Below are 20,930 nucleotides of genomic sequence, written 5' to 3' on the forward strand. Positions count from 1 at the left end.
GATCTATCTGTGGAAACTCCTGAGATCACATATAAGATACAGATTGTCCTGGTGATTATTGGCTAAATCTAAATTAGCCAAATTCTTGGAGCAAAGAATATCTCTTTGTCATGGCGTTGGACAGACAGTGAAGACTGTGTTTGGCTTTTCCATTTGACCTTTCCAGTATCTTAATTAAGGATATTGCAGATTCTATACAAATGGATCCTTCAGCAGATGGTTGCCAATGTATTTGCATAGTATATGTCTAGATTCCAAATGGTGAACAATACCTTTTGTAGCCAAAGCTCCCAGTTGTAATTGATCATTTTCTTATCAGTGAGCCTAAACAAGTTTAGTTTTAATCTCATTTATGGACTCTGCTATACCCTGCCAATGGATGTTTATGGAAATGCTTTTTTATTTATTCTAGTCTTTGGTTTGAAGTAGCTGCTTGTAAGTAGATAAAGTATAATTATAACTTGTTCCTGTCATTTAGAGGCTTGTCATGTGGGATTTTTGAGAGTCAGTCTTTAGCAGTTTGTCTTAGGGGGAAACTGAAAAGATAAAAACATTTAAAAGAGCAGAGTTAATGTGTCTTCAAACCTGAGAGAAATTACTAACAGTACTGGAAACTTATTTTAGTGTACTGCTGGTCCTTATTATCTATTATTCATTTCATAAGGAAAGAACTTTTAATATCTCCCTGCTACACATATTTTTTTAGCCCTTCCTTTTAATGCAGAAAAGTGTGTTGCAAAGAGACCTTTCATGTCTTTTGGCAGGACCTAGCTCATGAAATTATATTAAACAACAACAAAAAAACAAACAAAAACAGGAGCAGTTTCCCAGATGCAGCTTAAACAGAGCCTGAGATTTCACATACGTTGTTTCTTTTCAAAAGCTCAGACAGATCAGACATCTTATCTTATGGTGAAGAGTCACATCTTCTACACTGGCGACTACTATCTCACCTTGAATTCTGTGGCCACAGAAACCAACTTGATTTTGTTGATTAGAAATGTTGCATAGGGGAAGGAAAATAATTCTGAATGATATCTCAGTGCCAACTCTGCTTTGAATGAACTGTTAAGCTAGGGAAGGTACCACTGTTGCTCCTTCTTCAGAGTCCTGTCCAATTGATAAAATGTGTATAAAAGTATACCTATCCTGTGCCCCAGAGTGTTTTAAAATGAGCAAATAATGTATGAAAATTTATTTAAATTTTTAGAACAAGATAATAATCAAAACTTAAGCTCTGTTTGTAATTTACCAACGTCTTCCTTGTAGGGAATGAATTTTTGTTTCATTGTACCAGTGTTCTTTATCTTAATTCTATGATATGTAATAAAATAGAACAATAGAAAAAAAAACCATACTGGCAGCAGCTACATTTAGGTTAACAGTGGTCAGAATGGATTCTGAGAATTGAGCAGAACTAACACCCAAGATAAACATTTTCTCTTTTGTTTGTTTCTTTTCTTTTCTTGTTTCTTATTTTGGGGGCTTTTTAGGCTATCGTTTATTTTCATCTGGAAGCACCCCTTTCCTTGCTTTCTTTATTGATAGCAAATATTTTTTGTGAGTTTCTGTGAGTATAGATGGAGAGTACATGGGTTTTAGGGAAAGCAGTGACTAGACATTCCTTTTCTCTTCCTCTCTGATGGATTTCACATTCTAAATTCCAACTATCAAATAAACTCATGTGTTTCCTTTTAAAGTTTACATAGGCAGGATCTGAAGCATGGCAAGCTAAAATGACAGAATAGACCTTGATAGGAGGAGGTAGAAACCAAATAATAATTTGCAATTAAAGTGTTAAATGAGCTATGTGGTTCTGAGACAAAAATCTGACAGGTGTTACTTCATATTTCCATAAATTTCAGGATATTCTCTTCACGCAACAGCTTATTTTATATGTCAAGCTTCCCAACAAAGGAAAGGGGTTTATCTGATGAAGTAGAGTATTTTAATAAAATATTATCTTTTGCTGTTTAGACCCATAAAAATTTAAGAGGAACTAATGGAGCAAGCATGTCACAGTTACATTAGAGGGCAGACTGAGCAAAAAGTTGACAGGATCTTATCTCAATAGTAAAAGCTGTTCATGGTGACATGGGCCTGTTATTTCTAGCTACAAGGGAAACATACATAGAATGATGCTCAGGAAGCCTGGGGTAATGAAGGAGCCATATTCCAGAAAATAACAAGTGCAAAAAGGGGTTAGTGGTGTGACCCAAGTGGTAGAGTACCTTCTTTAACAAGCATAGAGCTCTGAGTTCAAACCCCAACAAACAAAAAGAATGAAATATATCCAAAGGGAAGGTCAGTTTAATAAATAAAGCCTGTAAAGGTCATTTTAAGCCTACATAGGATACCACATTGTATAAGAAAAATTTTGAAAAGTTAAATATTATGACCCATTATATTTACATTCTTTATTTAGAACTTTTTTGCTTTTGCACATTATGCATTAGCTAACGATTATGTAGTGAAGTTCCGATTGGCGAGATTCTGGGGTAAATGAGACCAGTGATCAGCTTAATGATTAGCAGCCATTTCTCCTATTAGCCAGAAATATATATATTTTAGTAATGGGATTGTTCCATGTCTTTCTCTCTTGGAAAAATGGAAATAAATTATAATAACACCTCTTTAAATGTTTGCCATTGTTTCTCACTAGAACACAATGGATGTATTTAAATATTTGGTTATCTTACCTAGGTGAAAGATAAATGCAGTAGAGTGCTATAATACTAAGTATACTAAATAATGTATAATAAGTAATATACAATCAGTACAATATTAATAATTATAAGTATAATAAATATGATAAGTACAGTGAATAAAAGCAATAAATAAATAAAATTTCATTACACACTTAAGTTGTCATTGAAGACATTTTTAGTGCTTGTTCCTCTTTTTTAGGTTATTGTTGTTATTAGATAACCTAATGATGCATTTATATTGTCTCTATTTCTATAGTCATGCATTGTGCTTTTCTTACAGTTAATATCTCAATATCTAATGATACCACACTGGCCCCAGAGGATTTGCCAACTGTTTCTTCTACTGATATGGTAAGTTACTTAATAATTCAATCTACCTTTAGGCTACAATGCTTGATAGAAATGTACTCATTATCTTGCCCATGTAATTGTAACCCCTCTGTACAGTATTTTCACAATTAAAAAATAATAATTCAATCTACCTTTATACTGACTTCACACTGTCCACCTTATTTGCAATAATATTTCAGAATGTGATATCTACCATCCAGCAATCCTGGCATGAATACCTATTTAATTATCATTGATAGAGGAGGAAAAGAAAATAACACTTTTCTTTGCCCTTATTAGTTCCCTGTCTGTCCCATTTGAAAAACTGGAAGCCAATATTTGCTTTTGTATAGTACTTTTCATAGATTCATAAGAATTTAACTCCAATACCCCATTCATTGTGACCTTGAAATACTTTCACAAAGGAAAATGAGAGTTGTGGAAAAATGAGAAGCTAGTAGCCTCATTTCCAACACGGTTAAAAATTGTTCTGAATAACCAAATGGTTCTGTGTTCTCCTCACTGAGGGTAACTGTAGCAAGACATTTCCCCTTGTCACTTAGAAAGGTCCATGCCTCAATCACATGATATTCTTTCCCATGGCTTGTAACCAAGGATCTTTAAGGGACTGGAACAAAGCCTTAAAAATGAGCTGTTTTGCATGGAAGGTCATGCAGTAGAAGGAGACTTTTGTATTGGATAAAAAGAGGAAAGTGCTGCTTCAGGCTTCTAATTGTGTTCCTTCTATGCTGAATATGGAATCTTACCAAAGAATATCAATCTCAGTTTTATAAAGACAGAGAGCATAATACCTTATTGGTCGAGTGCCCATCTCTCAGGAGACTAGAACACTTGGGCAGATATTATGTAGTGAGTGCCCACAGCATCTTTTCTGAAGATGATTTGTATCCTTCCTGGCCAGCTCTCGTATGATCCTGTTTCTCTCATTTTTCATATTCTGTAGCTTCTTTGACTTCTTTCTTTACAATTAACTTTTCTCTAACTTTGTTCTAACCTTACCTCTCTGTCTCATCAAGGTTGATATTATGTATGTCTCATCATATTTGATGTTGTGTATGTGGGTGAAAGAGTATGTATGTATGATACAGAGAAGAGTTCAGTTTTCAGTCTTTTAGCCAATCAACCTATTGTCCAGGGCTTACCTAGAAAACAGGAAAATTCTTTCTTCTAAGACTATTTAACCTAGATTCTTTTTCATGGTCAAAAAGAAATTGATAAGATATAAAAGTTTACTTGTAATAAAGATTAAAGCACATTTTCAGTGCCTTAAAAAGACATTGCTTAGCTGGGCACTTGTGGCTCACGCCTGTAATCCTAGCTACTCAGGAGGCTGAGATCTGAGGATTGCAGTTCAAAGCCAGCCAGGCAGGAATGACCTGAAAACCAGAAGTGGCACTGTGGCTCTAGTGGTAGAGCTCTTGCCTTGTGCTGAAGAGCTCAGAGACAGTGCCCAGGCCCAGAGTTCATGCCCCATGATGGATTAAAAAAAAAAGACATTGTTTCCAGCTGGGCACCAATGGTTCATGCCTGTAATCATAGTTACTCCAGAGGCTGAGATCTCAGAATGTCAGTTCAAAGCCAGCCTGGGCAAGAAAGTCTGTGAGCCTCTTATCTCCAATAAAAAGCTGGAAGTGGAGCTGTGGCTTAAGTGATAGAGTGTTAACCATGAGCTAAAAAGCTCTGGGATAGCTCCCAAGCCTTGGCACAAAGAAAAAAAAGGCATTGTTTCCTTACTAAATTCTTTTCATAACTAATTAAGGAAGACTTTTTAAATTAATGAATTTGTAAGCCTTGTCTTTGGGCAAGTCCCAGAGAAGTCCTGTAGTTGATAATTACAATAAGATGGCAGTAAGATTCAAATGGATTCCATTCAAATAGAAGTTGTGGTTGGCTTCTAGAATGACTATGACAGAAGAACTAGAGATGTAGTGGTGATCACAGTTTGTCTACCATTTCTAGGGGTTATACTAGAGACCAGGCGTTTTATGCACACTATAAATCTTGATATGTATTCTAGTCAACACCAACTATTTGGCTCAATTATTTCCATTTTATAGAGAAAACGAAGTCCCCAAAGGTAAATATGCTTTCTTGGGACAAGGATTTTAACTAAAGTCTGAGTGGTTCTAAAATATATGTTATTGTCATCCACCATGATGCTCATTGTTTGTAGATTGAAGTTTCTGTACTTGCATTTCCTGTGAGTGCTGTGGCAGGCCTGGCAGGACCCTCATATGTCTATCACTTTTGCTCTTTACCTAAAATAGTAAAGTATTGCTGGGTGCCAGTGGCTCATGCCTGTAATCCCAGCTCCTTAGAAGGCCGAGGTCTGAGAATCAAAGTTCAAAGCCAATTAAGGCAGAAAAATTTGAGAGACTCTGTCTCCAATTAAACAGCAAAAAAAAAAAAATAATATATAATGTGATAATGTGATGTCAGGAAAATGAACCCTTAGATATGTATTTTAAATGTTTTTTCTTTCATACATGTGTTTCTAACGCATTTATAAGATTATCTCTTTGTTGCTTTGTATGTCCCTCCCCCACAGTATAACCCCTGCTTTCACTATATTTGATGTCAGTATAACTTGTGGAGGAGATGGGGAAAAACCAGTTGTTTAAGGATACAGGTGGATCTGATGCAACAATGAGAAGTACAAGTTGTCATGTCCAAAACGAGCTTTACAACGTCGGTGCGGGGGGGTGGGGAGGGAAAGGGGGTGGGGAGGAGGGGAGAGGAGAAGGATTGGGATGGGGGGAGGGGGGATGCTGGGAAGGGATGGGAAGGGTAAACAAAGGAGGAGGCTGCAATGCTTGGTAAGAAATGTACGCATTATCCTGCCCATGCAATTGTAACCCCTCTGTACAGTATGTTCACAAATAAAATAAAATAAAATTTATAAAAAAAAAAACACAAAAAAACCTAGATTAGATACATGTATGGCTCAAATGGTAGAACACTAGCCATGAGCAAGAAAGCCAGGCAAGAACCTGAGTTCAAGCCTGGTACTGATATTTAGGAAAAGAAGTAGGGGAGATGTGTGTGTGTGTGTGTGTGTGTGTGAGAGAGAGAGAGAGAGAGAGATCATGAGGGATGATTTTTATTCTAGTCTTCATTTCTTCTCTTTTGTTCATATAATACCTTTATGTATACTTTAAATCAAACATGCACAAATATATAATATCCACATAGGTATAGGTAAATGATTCCAATATTAGTAGTAAAGGTATAATATGACTTATTGTCATCACTAATAATTGCCATGCTGGCTCATGCATATAATCCTACGTACTTGGGAGGCAAAACTGAGGAATATTGAGTTTTGACTCCAGCCCAGGCAAAAAGAAAAGCCCAAGACACTGTCTAAAAAAGACAATCTAAACTAAAAACAAGAGTGGAGGCCCAAGTGGTAGAATGCTTGAGGTTCTGAATTCAAACCCCAGTACCATCAAGAGATAATAAAATAAAAACCAAACTAACAAGCATGGAAACCTTATAAGCATCTACTGCATGCCAGACTCAGTCATTAGTTTCCTGAAATTCTCATAGTAAGTAATCTAACAGACCTTTAGATGTTCAGTTTTATAGATGAAACAGAGGCTTAAAAAAGGTAATTGGTCTTCAGGAGGCCATAGCTCTCATCTAGGGTAAAACTGGGATTTAAAGGTAGGGCTTTGTCAATCTAGAATCTACCTTATTTCTACCGTAGAGCTGTATCACAATGTTACTTGTAGAAGGACTTACTGAACGTTGAGTTCCTGTGTGAGACTGCCCTATTTCAAATGCAGGCTGTCACATGGGCTAAGTTAATAGTCAGGACTATTAGGAGGAGGACCTTTCTCTAGGTGTTAGGTACTGTTACCATTTTTGTTACGTATTAATACTGCATTGTGCCATAACCCAGGTTAATGGAGGAAAGAAACTGGAAGCCATTTACTTTGATGGGCTTCTGAATTCTCTTGGCCTGACTCTGTTGGCCTTTCCCAGGACACACTGTCATCAGACTTAATTTCCTCTTTTCCCTCCCAGCCATAATTAGATTATGAGAGAAGGTGCAGTAAAAGTGACATGCAGCCCCAGGGCTAGAGAACCTCAGTCTCACAAGGCCCTGACAACCTCCTGTCAAAAGAAGGAAAGCCTTCCTCCTTCAGCTTCATTAGCATGAAGACAAGCTTTCTTCTTTCCCATGAAAGGGGTGTGTTTTAGGGAGAAGGACCAGGACAAAGAAGCATGTAAGCATATAGATAGGAGATTAAAACTCTTAAAACTGTTGTACCTCAAGATAAAAATATGTCTTTTTCCAATATTTCTTATTATTGAAACTATTGTATCTTTATTTCTTCTCACCTTTGCAAGTTTTCCCATAATTTTTCATTTGGTATATCCCTTTAATGTGCAAACCAAATTCTTTAGGAGATTCCAGAACATTCTGCAATGAGCCACAGCAAATGCACACTGCATTACAACAATGAACATGACGTTCTCAGAAAGACCAGATTTACAAATCTAATCCACTCTCTCCTGAGGTGATCGAAAAGATCAGTTAGCAATTGTTTCTCACATCAAATTCCTTGGTATTTGTCTATTAAATGGAAGCATCACCTAAAACACACAGTTCTGAGGCCTTCATTGAAATGTTTTGTCAGTTCTGTACCCCCATGTAACTACCATCCAAACAGGATGCAGAACATTTTCATCATCACAGGAAGTCCTAGGGAATGCTCCGTGTCTTGTGTTACGCTCCAGCTTTCTTGAGCCTTGGGAGATATTTCTTTTTCTATCTACTCTCTCCCCAGTCATCTGAGGGCAAATTTTCTGATCCTTCCAGAAGTTTCAGAGAGCGTTCTCTCGGCTCTGATTCTCTGCCTGCCATCATAAGTAAGTTACTTTCTTGCACTTGGGAGAGGATCAGTTTGTCTAAAGGGGATGGATGTCTCTCCTCTCTTCTGTCCAACCTCCAGACTTCCATGCATTATTGATACAGTTGGCAAAGACTATGAGCAAGTTTGGTGGGGGTGGGGAGTACAAGCTGTAGGACTCCTCTGAATTCTAATCTATCACCCCAGTCTACACAGTCATTAAAAATGCAGTAGAGAGCTGACTTACTTCTCACCTCTTTGTGTCAATAATGCATCTTCTAGCAGCTCATGTGTGGGATGAGACAGCCAAGGGACTCTTTTCTGAAGAGTTTGCTGCAGCATTTTAGAGTTCATTTAGATCTCCTTACATCCTCATCTCTGATGAATTTTTGAAATCTATGATTTTCCAGCTTACTCAGATTGCTTTGCTTATTAGGTTGGGAGTGATGATCTACAGATTTCTTTAAAAAGCTAAACAAAAAGCCTTAGGCACAAGTAGAACAATCAGTTGGTTTTGATATTTTATAGAACAACAATTGTGGTTCAGACATGCTATAGATTATAAGATGTAAGATTATTGCAAATCTAGTTTGCAAATCTAGCTTATGAGAAAACCCTAAATATGTATATCAACACATATATCACTATCAAATGGATTTAAAAGGCATACATTTTAACAGTCAATATTCAAGGAGAATAATCAAGACCTTTTTTGTTTATTTATTTCTTGCTTTTTATATTATCCAGTGAAACACCTCATGTCTACAAAGAGATGCTGTTAATCATAGGAATAGGAACTGTTACAGTCTCATAAATTTTACTTGATAATCAGACATGGAAGCAAAAGTGTTTTGATTTGATGCACCTTCAGGGTGATTCTAGGAGTTAACATTCATCTTCAAGGGAAACGGATTGTCATATTAATCTTCTTGTGCATAGCATCTTTGTGATTTTCTCCCATTGAGAGAGTCAAGTGTGAAAAAAATCATTCTGCCCTTAAGTCTCCTTGAAAATACATGTTCCTGTTTTTAAGAGTATTACAGAATGTCAAATGTGCACTAAAATGGGAAAGTGCAATGGACTCTCTTATATACATAATGTAGAAACAGTGATTGTCAACATTTTACCCATTCTGTCTCATACATCTCCCACTTCCAGGGAGGATGCTGTGGGGTTTGAAGTTTCCAAATAAACCCTTCAGTGTTCATTCAGCTTTTAAGAATACAAGAAAATTTATTTTATGTAAGCAGGGCACTTCTTTTGAGAATGAGATCCAGAAAAACCACATTTGAAATCTTTTTTTAAGCAGATTAATCTCAGTGAAGACCCACAGCAAGTTGATTCTGTTTCTTCTAAATCTTTTTTTTTTCTTGCTACCCCTCAACCCAAACCTCTTTGGCCCATCTGGCCCACTCAGAGCGAGCTTCCCCACTTGGTGAGCAGGAGCAAGCTTTTCATAAAGATTTATTGGTTAAGTGAATGGAGCATCTTGCTTCCCATAGTCTTTGCTTATGATGCCTGTCCAGCACAGCTCCTTTCTCTATGCTAATACATAAAGAAACATAAACCCAAACTTTGTCACTTGTTTTCCCTTATCCACTGGTTTTGTTTCTTTCCCAGGTATTCTCCAGTTTTGTCATCCTGGTACTCCTCTCTTACCAGCTTTTGAATATAAGAGTTCCATAAGACCAGTACAGGGCTTATTTTGTTTTGTCTCTACCCATGAGATAAATTACTCCCTCATCCAATCTTCTAAGCTCCATACCACTAATATACATACTTTTTTTTTACAAATTCATATTTATTACAAATAAAGATACTTAATAAGGTATATTTTATTTAATTAGTATTATATTTATTAATATTTAGTTAGTATAATTTCATTACTTATATTACTAATTAATATCTAATAAATCCTATTTTGTTTCTGTAAGGAAACATAAATTTGTTACTTAATTTTTACTGCTCCCTCAATGCTTGTATGAATTGATCCATGCAATGAGGTTCTAATACATTTTCTTGGAAATGGAACCCAAAGCATTATACATACTAGGCAAGTGGTATGCAACGGGGATATATTATTTTGTTTCCTTCTTCCTTTGTTTGTTTTTTATTTTGGCGTTGAGATAGCATCTCCCCAACTTTGCCCTGGCTCACCTCCCACTCACGATCCTTCTGCCCGAACCTCTCAAGGAAATGAGATTTTATGGACATCCACCCCCACACCCAGTTTCCAGTGCCTTTTCTGTGTTCATTGTTAACGTTTTAAAATTGCCCAGAAGATACTGTTATGAAAAACATATTTGATTTTGGTGCCCTGGTATTGTATATGCGTTTATTTGAATTATGGAAGGGAACAACAGCATGGTGAGACAGAGGACAAGGTCGGAACAGTGTTACAGTGATACTCACAAGACAATACGTTGGCAATGATCTGTACAATGTGGGGATGGGGAGGTATGGGGAGGGAAAGGCAGAGAAAAATGAGGGAAGGGGTAACAAGTTTGACAAAGTACTTATTACCTGATGTAACTGTAACCCCTCTGTATATCACCTTTACAATAAAATTTTAAAAAATGTTCAATATCTGTCTAAAATTCAAATGTAATTGACCCATTATTTGTTAAATATCACAATCTATTTTTTTCAGTTTCTTTTTTTATGGTCAAGGTGATGTACAGAGGGCTTACAGTTACATAAGTAAGGTAATGAGTTCATTTCTTATCAGTGTTGGCCCTCCCTCATTTTCTTCCACTTTGAACAATTTTTTTTAGTAAAACCATGTCCTAAATATTTCAAAGGATACGTTCATACTAAAAAACAGTACTCATTATTTATCTAAAATTTAAATATAACTGGGCATCCTGTATTATATCTGATCATTGTAAATTGAAAGATTAATTTTATTCTCCAGATGAAAAGGGTAGATTATTTGATATGTTTCTTCTTTTGAAATCAGATCCTGGGAGCTGTGCTGAGCTTTGTGTGCTCAAGGCTTGCACTCTACTACTGAGTCACAGTTCTATTTCCAGCTTTTTTGGTAGTTAATTTGAGATGCATCTCATGCACATTCCTGCCTGGGCTAACTTTGAACCATGATCCTCGCTTTGAACCATGATCTTCAGATCTCAGCCTCCTAAATTATAGCCATGAAATACTGGCTCATGGTCACATTTTCTTTTTTGAATATGTCTAATATCCCAGGCCTGTGTGATATATGATTTCATTTACTCACTTAACCAAGATTCCTTAGGTGTCTTCTGAATTACAAACTGACCTCTACTCTTTTTGTTCTTTAGTTGTTTTTTGGTTTTTTGTTGTTGTTGTTTGTTTTTTTTCTTGTCAGTTGTGGGGCTTGAACTCTGTGCCTGGACACTGTCCCTCAGCTCTTCAGCTCAAGACTAGTGTTCTACCACTTGAGCTACAGTGCCACTTCCAGTTTTCTGGTGGTTAATTAGAGATAAGATTCTCATGGACTTTCCTGCCTGGGCTGGCTTTGCACCATGATCCTTAGATCTCAGCCTCCTGAGTAGCTAGGATTACAGGCCTGAGCTACCAGCACCTGGCTTCTTTAGTATTTTTTCATGATATGTAGTACCATTGGTCTTCAGGAACTGTAGCTTTTACCCTAAGTCCAAAATTACTAAGTATCTGTCCTTCTCCATTCTTGTTTTCTCTCCACTGCCTTTTCCTTTTCATCTTCAGAAGCACCTCCTAAGCCTTCATTATCCCTGAGAAACTTGCTTTGACGATGCCATGCCCTTGTATTCTAGCCTCTTCTTTGAGACTGTATTTCTTGAAAAAATATAGAAAGTTTGTGGTCACTGTTGCAAACTTTACTCCCACTCATTTCTCAGCTCATTGTATTCCTTTTACCTATCACTCTATGACTTTCATAATCTTTTGTGGTATCTTCGCTTGCATTTGTGGATACACTGGATGTTTTAGACACTTTTATTTTCCCTTTGTAGCTATACTAAATCTTATTACTCTGTGATCTTCTCGTTGCAAAGGAGTCCTAAGTAAACATTTACAAACTTTTCATTTCTCATAGAAATAAGTCTCCTGACCAATTAAACATCTTTCTAGACCCTATCCAAATTCATAACATGAAACTTTATGAGAACTGTGGTATAATTGCCTTAGAAAGTTATAAGCATCCTGAGAAAAAGAGATAAAGCACTATGAGTGCTGTTAGCACAGGCCGCCAGAACTTCTGAAGGTATATATATACCCATTTGTCTTGTTCTTTAAGTTCTGACCTGGCCATTTTCACACAATTGATAGAATGCTGAATAAGAAATAAGGATTCACACTCTAAAGAAATGAGTCACCTATAAAAGGGTAAAAGACTGGAGCAATGAGATGAGTTAAGAGTATCCCAGATTCAGCCCACAAGAGACAACAGTGACTTGAACACAGGTAATGGTAGTGGCTGTTGAGTAATTTATTTGTGGTATGGATCATGTTTCATGGAATTAACATTGGTTGACTTCAGCTTATACAGAAATTACACAACTATATGTGTCTTTACTTTTTTTTTTGGAACACATTGGTGGTTGAACTGAAACAGAGCCTCTTGTCAGGTAGGCAGGTGCTCTGCCACATAAGCTACATCGCTACACCATTTTGCTTTAGTACTTTTCATGTGGGGTCTCTTGTTTTTGCCCAGGGAAGCTTCAGACTACATTCCTCCTTTCCTGTCTAGCAGGGGTTACAGGCATGTGCCGTCACACCTGGCCAGATAGATATCTTTTGAGTGGTATTGAAATTATTTTTTATTAGCTATTTAGGTTTCTGAATATGGATGCTTTCAAGAAAAAAAAGAGTTAATTTTCAGAGGTCATAAGAAGTAACCCTTTTTTGTTTTAAAGTCAACAAAAATGAGAGTAGGAAGCTTTGTGTTTTGAAATATTATGTATGCTGAGGCATGTATGTGTTTTCTAAAAGTTGTATGCTTCAAGCCTTAGTGGTGGATTTAGAGGCTAAATTTTTAGTATAACAATTCAGAAAAACTCGGGGCTTACAGCATACTTTATGTAAACAAGGGAAAAAAGTCTGTAATTTCATGTGCATTTATATAGTTTTCATTTCAGTGTGAATCTTTGTAAGAAAATCAATTAAAAAAACGTGTTGGGATTTCAATGTATGTATGGCTCTGTGGGAGCTCTGCCTATAAAGAAGGATTCTCTGGATAGTAAATTGTTGAAGTGGAATTAGGGTACATTTTTGTTGACTTTAAAACAAAAAATGGGTTTCTTCTTATAACCTCTAAAAATTAACTCTTTTTCTTCTTGAAAGCATCCATATGATTCACCTTTCAGAAGTAGGGTTTAATAAAAGAGTTGTTATGCAAATACTGTGCTTAACAAGTTGAAGCTAATACAGAAAAATACTTCTAAAATCAAAGTTGATAATTTTACTGACCTATGTAAGAATTTTTACCTTTTGAGTTGTAAAAAATATGAAATATTTTTGGCTTTTTTTAATGGATGGATCCCTTGAGTCATGAGAATTCATAGAATAATAAAAGCCGTCAATGATTTGTTAGGTGTGAGGCAGAACTCTTGCCTGTAAAGGGGAGGAGAAATTTCTCTTTCCACATGAATTGCATATAAGGAGACAACATACTTATTAGCACTGGACAAAACAGGTTGCAAGTTATAGATACTTAGACTATTTCCAACAACTTGGTGAAGGAGGGGAAATGGGAGGGGAAAATCTGGGAGAGAATGAGGTAGAGGGTGATACTGTTCAAAAGGAAACATATTCATTATCTGACTTATGTAATTGTAATTCCTCTGTACATACCTTAATAATAATTTTTTTAAATTACTGCATATGCATGCAAACACATGTACAAACCTGGGGATGTACACATGGACCCACCCATTATTCTTCATGCAGATGACAATTGTTGCTCAAGATTTAGAATTCTTTTCAGCACTCCTAAATAATTTCATTCTCAGAAAAAGAATATTTCCAAGATGAGATATCCATTCTCTTGTACCCAATCACACTGGCATTGGTAAATTTTTGAAAATATCTCTCGGAAAACTATTATTTTTTTTTAAAGGCTATAAACCAGTTTTATTTTTTTTAAGGTTTTATATGAAGTTCTTTTTTTATTGTTTTATTTTATTTTATTTTATTTGTGAAGATACTGTACAGAGGGGTTACAATTACATGGGCAGGATAATGCGTACATTTCTTACCAAGCATTGCAGCCTCCTCCTTTTGTTTACCCTTCACATCCCTTCCCAGCCTCCCCCCTCCCCCCCAATCCCAATCTTTCCCCCCCCCCCCCCTTCCCCCCCTCTGCCCCGCACCAACGTTGTAAAGCTCGTTTTGGACATGACAACTTGTACTTCTCATTGTTGCAACAGGTCCACCTGTATCTTTAAACAACTGGTTTTTCCCCATCACCTCAAGTTATACTGACATCAAATATAGTGAAAGCAGGGGTTATACTGTGGGGGACGGACATACAAAGCAACAAAGAGATAATCTTATAAATGCATTAGAAACACATGCATGAAAGAAAAAAAACTTTAAGATACATATCTAAGGGTTCAATTTCCTGACATCACATTATCTGACCTTTTCTGCTTGACTCATAGATATACTAGATATTGCAAATAAGGGAAACCATGGGACCTATGTTTCTTTGGGCCTGGCTTACTTCACTTATAATTTTTTCCAAGTTTCGGAAAACTATTATTATTGTCACAGCATGCAGAAGCTCCTACAGCAACAGAAACTCAATTAAAGTATAAATATTTAACAATATTCATATATTAAAAATAGCTGCACAGAAATCTTGTGAAGGGAATGAGCCACCTGAAAATTTCCATCACAGCAAACAACCATATTTTGGCACTATTGAACACAAGGGTGAGAAATTATCTTTGAGTTTCCTTCAAACAGTCATACTCTAGGAAAAATTCCTGAGGCCTAGAGGCCATTAGCTTTCACTTGGCCAGTCACCAAAGCAACTTGGCTCTTCTAGAAGCAGATTCATATATATGAATTTCAGGCGCATTTAATTAGTTGAGAGGATGAGCTCAATACAAACAAAAGGAGAGATGCAGTTTAGGACAGGGTAGGAATTAAACAAAGATGTGGTCTCAGCAGAGATTAGTATCAGCCTGATTTCACTGGGAAGCCCCCTTCTGGAGCATAAATTATACCACAGGCTTGCTTCTTACTGGGAGACAAAGGGAACAAAACCTTTTGTTAGTGTTGGTTATCACATTCTAGGTAAGGTAGCATGTGGGTGAGTAAAGGCAGTTAGTTCTATGGCCAGATGTGAAGTGATAGCAACTACTACTGAAAGCAAGTGGAGAAGAGTGCTTTGGCTTTACCTGCCCTACCCACTATCCTAGCAGACGGATCATTCTATGCAATCTTAATAGGAAAGAGGAAGAAAGGTGAGTTGCTAGAGAGAAGTACAGCACTGGCCACCTGATAGCACTACAGGAAAACTGATAGTGTCATGTATCACAGGGTTGGGTGTCCTTTACATGGCTGTATCACAGCCATTCCAATAATGGTTACTCATAATGCCGACCTGCAGTGGAGATCAGGGCTCTGCTCCATTAGGTTTGCAACTGGAAAGGCTGGGACCATGCACATTTTCATAGTTGCTGGGGTTTTTCCCCTTCTTCTCACTGAACTTATTTAGACAGGAAACAACCTAGTTGTGGAAGTGCAACTTCCAAGAGTGTTTCTTGAGCCTTAAGGTAGACACATAAGACGCATGATAAAAGTTAAATGCTTCTTAAACAATAAATGTATTTGAGAGAGGTTCACATTTTGAGAATCAGGATATTCATGTGTCTCAGTTTACTCTCAGGAAGGCCGGAAGGAAAGAAGGACTTTGTGGCTTGTTTCTGTTGAACAATTAGGTGATTGTAACCCATTGTGTAATTGCCAGCCTCCTTGTTTCCTTCCAGTTCCCCCCGCCCTCACTCCTGTTATTCTACTTATACCTGGTCAAGTTACATCCTTCAGTGGCTGTCTTCAGACCATTTTACAGAAATGTCTAGTATAATCCCTGTAAAGACCCTCAGATATCCAAAGCTGCCTTGGATACATCAGTGTTCTCTTTTAAAAAAAATCATAAATGGATGTTTTTCTTTTTCAGTATCATAATTCTACCTTTCACTGGGCGTATTTGTCAACAAAGGAGTGTTTGAAATATGGAGGAAAGCTTGTGGGGAACAACTGCAGTTTTGTTCCAGATATCACACTCATGTCTTTCATTCTTTTCTTCGGCACCTACACCTCTTCTATGGCTCTGAAAAAATTCAAAACAAGTCGCTATTTTCCAACCACAGTAAGTAGCTAAGATCGAAATGTTATCACTGTCTCAACAATAATGTAATTTTACAAAATGGGTGAGGGAAGCACCTAAATTAAACTTATCTGATACAGTTTTGTTCACTTAAAAAAATTGCATCCCAGTGTTTGCGTATGTGGGATGCATACTTAACATAATTGTAGTATGTTTTGAAAAACTTTCCCAAGATTTGCTTGCATAATTTTGTCATAAATTCTGTCCTAACTCTGAATATACTAAAAGGAAACAGTGAGATTTATTCTATCTAAAAATACACGAATGAAGAAAAAGACCTTTTCATATCTAATGTTTGAATACATAAATAAAAATCTTTCTATATTAACCAGATGTTTTGATTTTGTGTAATCAAGGGAGGGGTTTTTTTTTGGTTCATGGGCTGAACAGGTATTTTAGTACTTGAGTTATAAATTGCAGGAGTTAACGAAGTGGTGTTATGTTGCTATTGGTGTCATCCAAACCACACTTTCATTGCATAAGGATGAATGTTGCAGTACTAATAATTTAACTGGGTTGTGCAAACATCCTCTCTCTGAGGTGGTCTTGAATTCAATACTCTGATGGTTCTTTGGGAAACTGAGGGATGAGGCCAATGTATAGTTAATGAATTTTGATTTTGCCTTCAGAATAAAACTAAGATAATCTTTTCCTTTACTGTTCAGTTCTTTGTGTATAGGATTTCAATATGTATTGTGTAATCTTGAGTACACCCAATTTATATCAGTGTCTGCTCTAGATAACTGGAATCCCATGAAATCTGTCCTCTAGGTTGAATTTTAGAAGATGAGATGTAGTTTCCCTTTTCCAGTTCTTAGGCAATGAAACTTAAATTACTATGTTCATTTCACCCCAGAAATTTTGGAGTCTTCTCATTTTTCTTCTCATATGGAAAATAAAGGGTTGATAATGAAATGTCTAGAACTAAATGGCCCAAGGAATGAGAAATTTTCCATAAATGGAAATGTAAAATGAAGCATTCCTCGTGGTCTCCCCATCGATATTGTAAAATGGAGGTTCATGGGAAGAATTCAACCCCAGTCATTTGTTGTTCAGCACACTGTGTGTAACGCGCGCGCACACACACGCACACACACACACACACACACGCACACACACACACATGTACTACACACATACACATTTGAAGTCTTACAAGTTCTAGAACATGCACTTCGTAGCTGTCTTTGTTTTCACAATGTTCTGCTCTGCATCACCAAGTCAGATTATGTTTCTGCTCCTGAATGCATTTTGCATCATGACCCAACATCCGCTCTAGGAAATGTGTTTCCTTGCTTCACTTTGTCCGGTACAGCATTATATAGAAATAGTTCCTATGTAAAGTTTTTGAAGATCATTTCTTCCAGGTTGAGATTTTTCCCTTTGTCATTATCGGTTCACTGGTAGCTTGGTTTTTATTTTATTTTACAGATCATTAGCACCTGTCAAAGTCTTAATGTTATTTAAGCACTGTAAGTGGAAAAGTAGAAAATTTGTTAGTATTTGTAAGTTGTAATTTGCAAAATAAATCTTGTTACAACTTTAAACATGAAGAAACTTCAATTATATTTTCTATTTTTAATTTTAACAGACATTGTGGAACAGTGGCACTAAGCTAATTAACATAATCTCAGTTAAGTCATATTTGGGGATGAGAACAGTTAAGATCTACTCTTAGAAATTTTGAAATATAAGACATTAACTCTATTCAACATGCTGTATTATTGGATCTCAAGATCTCTTCCTGTCCAACATCCTTCATCCCTACTCTCTACTTCTACGACTTTGACATTTTAAATTTCCATATATGAATGAGATCATGCATTGTTTGTCTTTTTTTGCCTAGCTTATTTCACTTAGAATAATGTCCTTCAAGTTGTTCCATGTTGTCTCAAATTAAATTATTTCTTCTATTTTAAGGCTGAAGAGTATTGCACTATAAATATGTACCACATTATCCTATATTGATTATCTAGATCTTGGTTATTGAGAAAACATGGGAGAGCAGTCTTTGACATACTGCTTTCATTTCCTTTGGATATATAGAATTGCTGGATGATCACATCATAGTTTTACCTTTACATTTGGGAGGGAAACTCCCAACTGTTTTCCATAATGGCTACTCTAAGTTACATTCCCATGGAAAGACTTACAGGGGTTCCTTTTGTCTTTTTTTCACAGCCTTGCTAACACTTTTGTCTTTTTGATAATAGCCATTTTAATGTGTGAAGTCATAGCTCAGTGTGGATTTAATTTACATTTCCTTGGTGATTGGTGATACTAAGTATTTTTTTTCCCCCTTAGGACTATTGGCCAGTTGTTTGTTGCCTTTTAAGAAATCTCTGTTAAGTGCTTTGTCCATTTTTAACCAAGTTAATATTTGTTATTGAGTTAGTTATATATTCAAGATAGTAATCCCTTACCATATGTATGATTTGTAAATATGATTCCCTCATAGAATATTTTGTTACTCTGTTGAATGTTTCTCTGCTAGGTGGAAGCATTTTAGTTTAATGAAATCTTACTTGTCTACTTTTGCTTTTGTTTCCTCCTTTTTTTTTAGGATTCAGATCTACAAAAAAAGCATACTAACATTAGTTTACTTGAGAATAACACTAATCTTTGATTGAACTAACTAACTTTGATTTCCCCAATGCTTTATTTTTTATTATTTATTTATTTTTTTGTCAAGATGGTGTACAGAGGGACTACAGTTACATAAGTTAGGTAATAAGTACATTTCTTGTTGAACTTGTTTTCCCCTCCCTCAGTTTTCTCCCTTTTTTCCTTCGCCCATCCCCCTCCCCAAGTTGTACAGATCATTTCCACCATATTGTCTTGCAAGTATTGCTGTTGCATTGGTTCGCCACCTTGTCCTTTATCTCACCATTTTGTTGTTTCCCTTCCTTTCCCTAATTCATATAAATATATATGCAATACCCAGGACACCAAAAATCAAATACAGTGACAACAAAGGATAAACTATAGGGAGAAGAACACACAAAAGAAACAAGAAATCACATAGCACATAAAAAAAAAAACCAGCAACAAAGAAAAACCTCTTATGTCCATGTCTTGGAGCTTGGAGTTCATTTTGCTTAGCATCATCTTATATGGTTATATGTACATGGCTATTGAGCTATTCTGCTCATCTACTAAGATTATCCTAGATGTATACTGATTATTGCAACTAAGGAAAACCATGGGATCTGTTTCTTTGGAATTCTATGCTTCCATCAGAAAGAATGATACTGCCCTATATATAAGGAAATGGAAAGATTTGGAAAAAAATCATGTTTTATTAAAAAGTAAGGTTTAAGGTTACATATTTAAGTATTCAATCCATTTGGGTGACTTTCATACATGATAGAAGGTGAAGGTCCAGTTTTGTTCTTCTACTTTGAATGTCTAGTTTCCCAATATTGCTTATTAAAGAAATGTTCCTCCCCCCAATATGTGGTTCTTAGCACCTAGATTGAAAACTCATCCAACTGTGAATGTGAGTTTATTTCTGTTCTGTCTATTCTCTTGGTCTATATATCTTTCTTTGTGTATGTGTGTATACCAGTCTTGGGGTCTGAGTGCTGTCCCTGAGCTTCTTTTGTTCAAATCTAGTGCCCTTGAGCCACAGCTGTACTTTTAGCTGTTTTTAGTAGTTTATTGGAGATAAGAGTCTCACAGACTTTCCTGCCATCACTAGATTCAAACTGTGATCCTCATATCTCAGCCTCCTGTGTAGCAGGATTACTTGTGTGAGCCACTGGCACTGGCTATCTTTTTACAACCAATATAATTTGTTTACTCTAACTTCACGGTATATTTTGAAGCCAGGTGTTGCAATGACTCCAGACTTGTTCTTTTTACTCAAAATTGCTTTGGGTATGTTAGACCTCTTGTGTTTCCATACAAATTTTAAGATTATTTTCCCTGTTTCTGTGAAAAATAACATTGGAATTTTTATATGGATTGCACTCGATATCTTTGAGTAGTATGGACATTTTATTAGTATTATTTCTAATCATGAACATAGGATATCGATTTATTTATGTTTTCAGTTTCTTTAACAAATTCTTTACAGATTTCAAATTATAACTCATTTACCTACTTGAGTGAGTATATTCCTAGATATTTTATTATTTTGTAGCTATTGTAAATAGGACTAATTTCCTGATTTTGTTTTTAGATTGTTAATATATATTAATACTTGATTTTCATATATTAATTTTTATATCACAACTTTACTGAGTGTATCAGTTCTGTGGGGGGGGGGGTGAGTGTGCGCGCGCACGCGCGCACGTGCGCAAGAATACCTGTGAATATAATCTTTAGGATTTTCTTTGATAAGATCATGCTGTCAACATAGTTGTGCTAGTAGCTTTAGTGTGGTCTTGTTTGTGATCATTTGGGTAAATGCCCAGAAGTGGGATTGCTGGGTCATAGGGGAGCTCTATGTGGAGTCTTTGAGGAACCTCCATACTACTTTCCAAAGTGGTTTAACAAGTTTACACTCCCACCAACAATGTAGTAAGGTTCCCTTCTGTCCACATCCCCTCCAACATCTGTTGTTATTAGAGTTCTTGATTATAGCCATTCTAACTGGAGTGAGGTGGTATCTCAATGTTGTTTTGATTTGCATTTCTTTTATGGCTAGGGAGG

General features: G+C 36.3%; 1 protein-coding gene across 4 annotated transcripts in view; it reads left to right on the forward strand.

The window, feature by feature from the left end:
- Slc4a4 (solute carrier family 4 (sodium bicarbonate cotransporter), member 4) overlaps positions 1 to 20,930 on the forward strand; it is a 312,953-nt gene that overhangs the window by 227,360 nt on the left and 64,663 nt on the right. For all 4 annotated transcript variants that reach the window (XM_013020185.1, XM_013020188.1, XM_013020187.1 and 1 more), the window contains 2 exons: positions 2,989 to 3,059; positions 16,065 to 16,256. In XM_013020185.1, the coding sequence (XP_012875639.1) occupies positions 2,989 to 3,059; positions 16,065 to 16,256 (263 nt within the window). The remainder of the gene's footprint in view (positions 1 to 2,988; positions 3,060 to 16,064; positions 16,257 to 20,930) is intronic.

The sequence above is a fragment of the Dipodomys ordii genome, unplaced genomic scaffold (genome assembly GCF_000151885.1).
Source record: "Dipodomys ordii isolate 6190 unplaced genomic scaffold, Dord_2.0 Scaffold49, whole genome shotgun sequence".
NCBI classification, from domain to species: Eukaryota; Metazoa; Chordata; class Mammalia; order Rodentia; family Heteromyidae; genus Dipodomys; species Dipodomys ordii.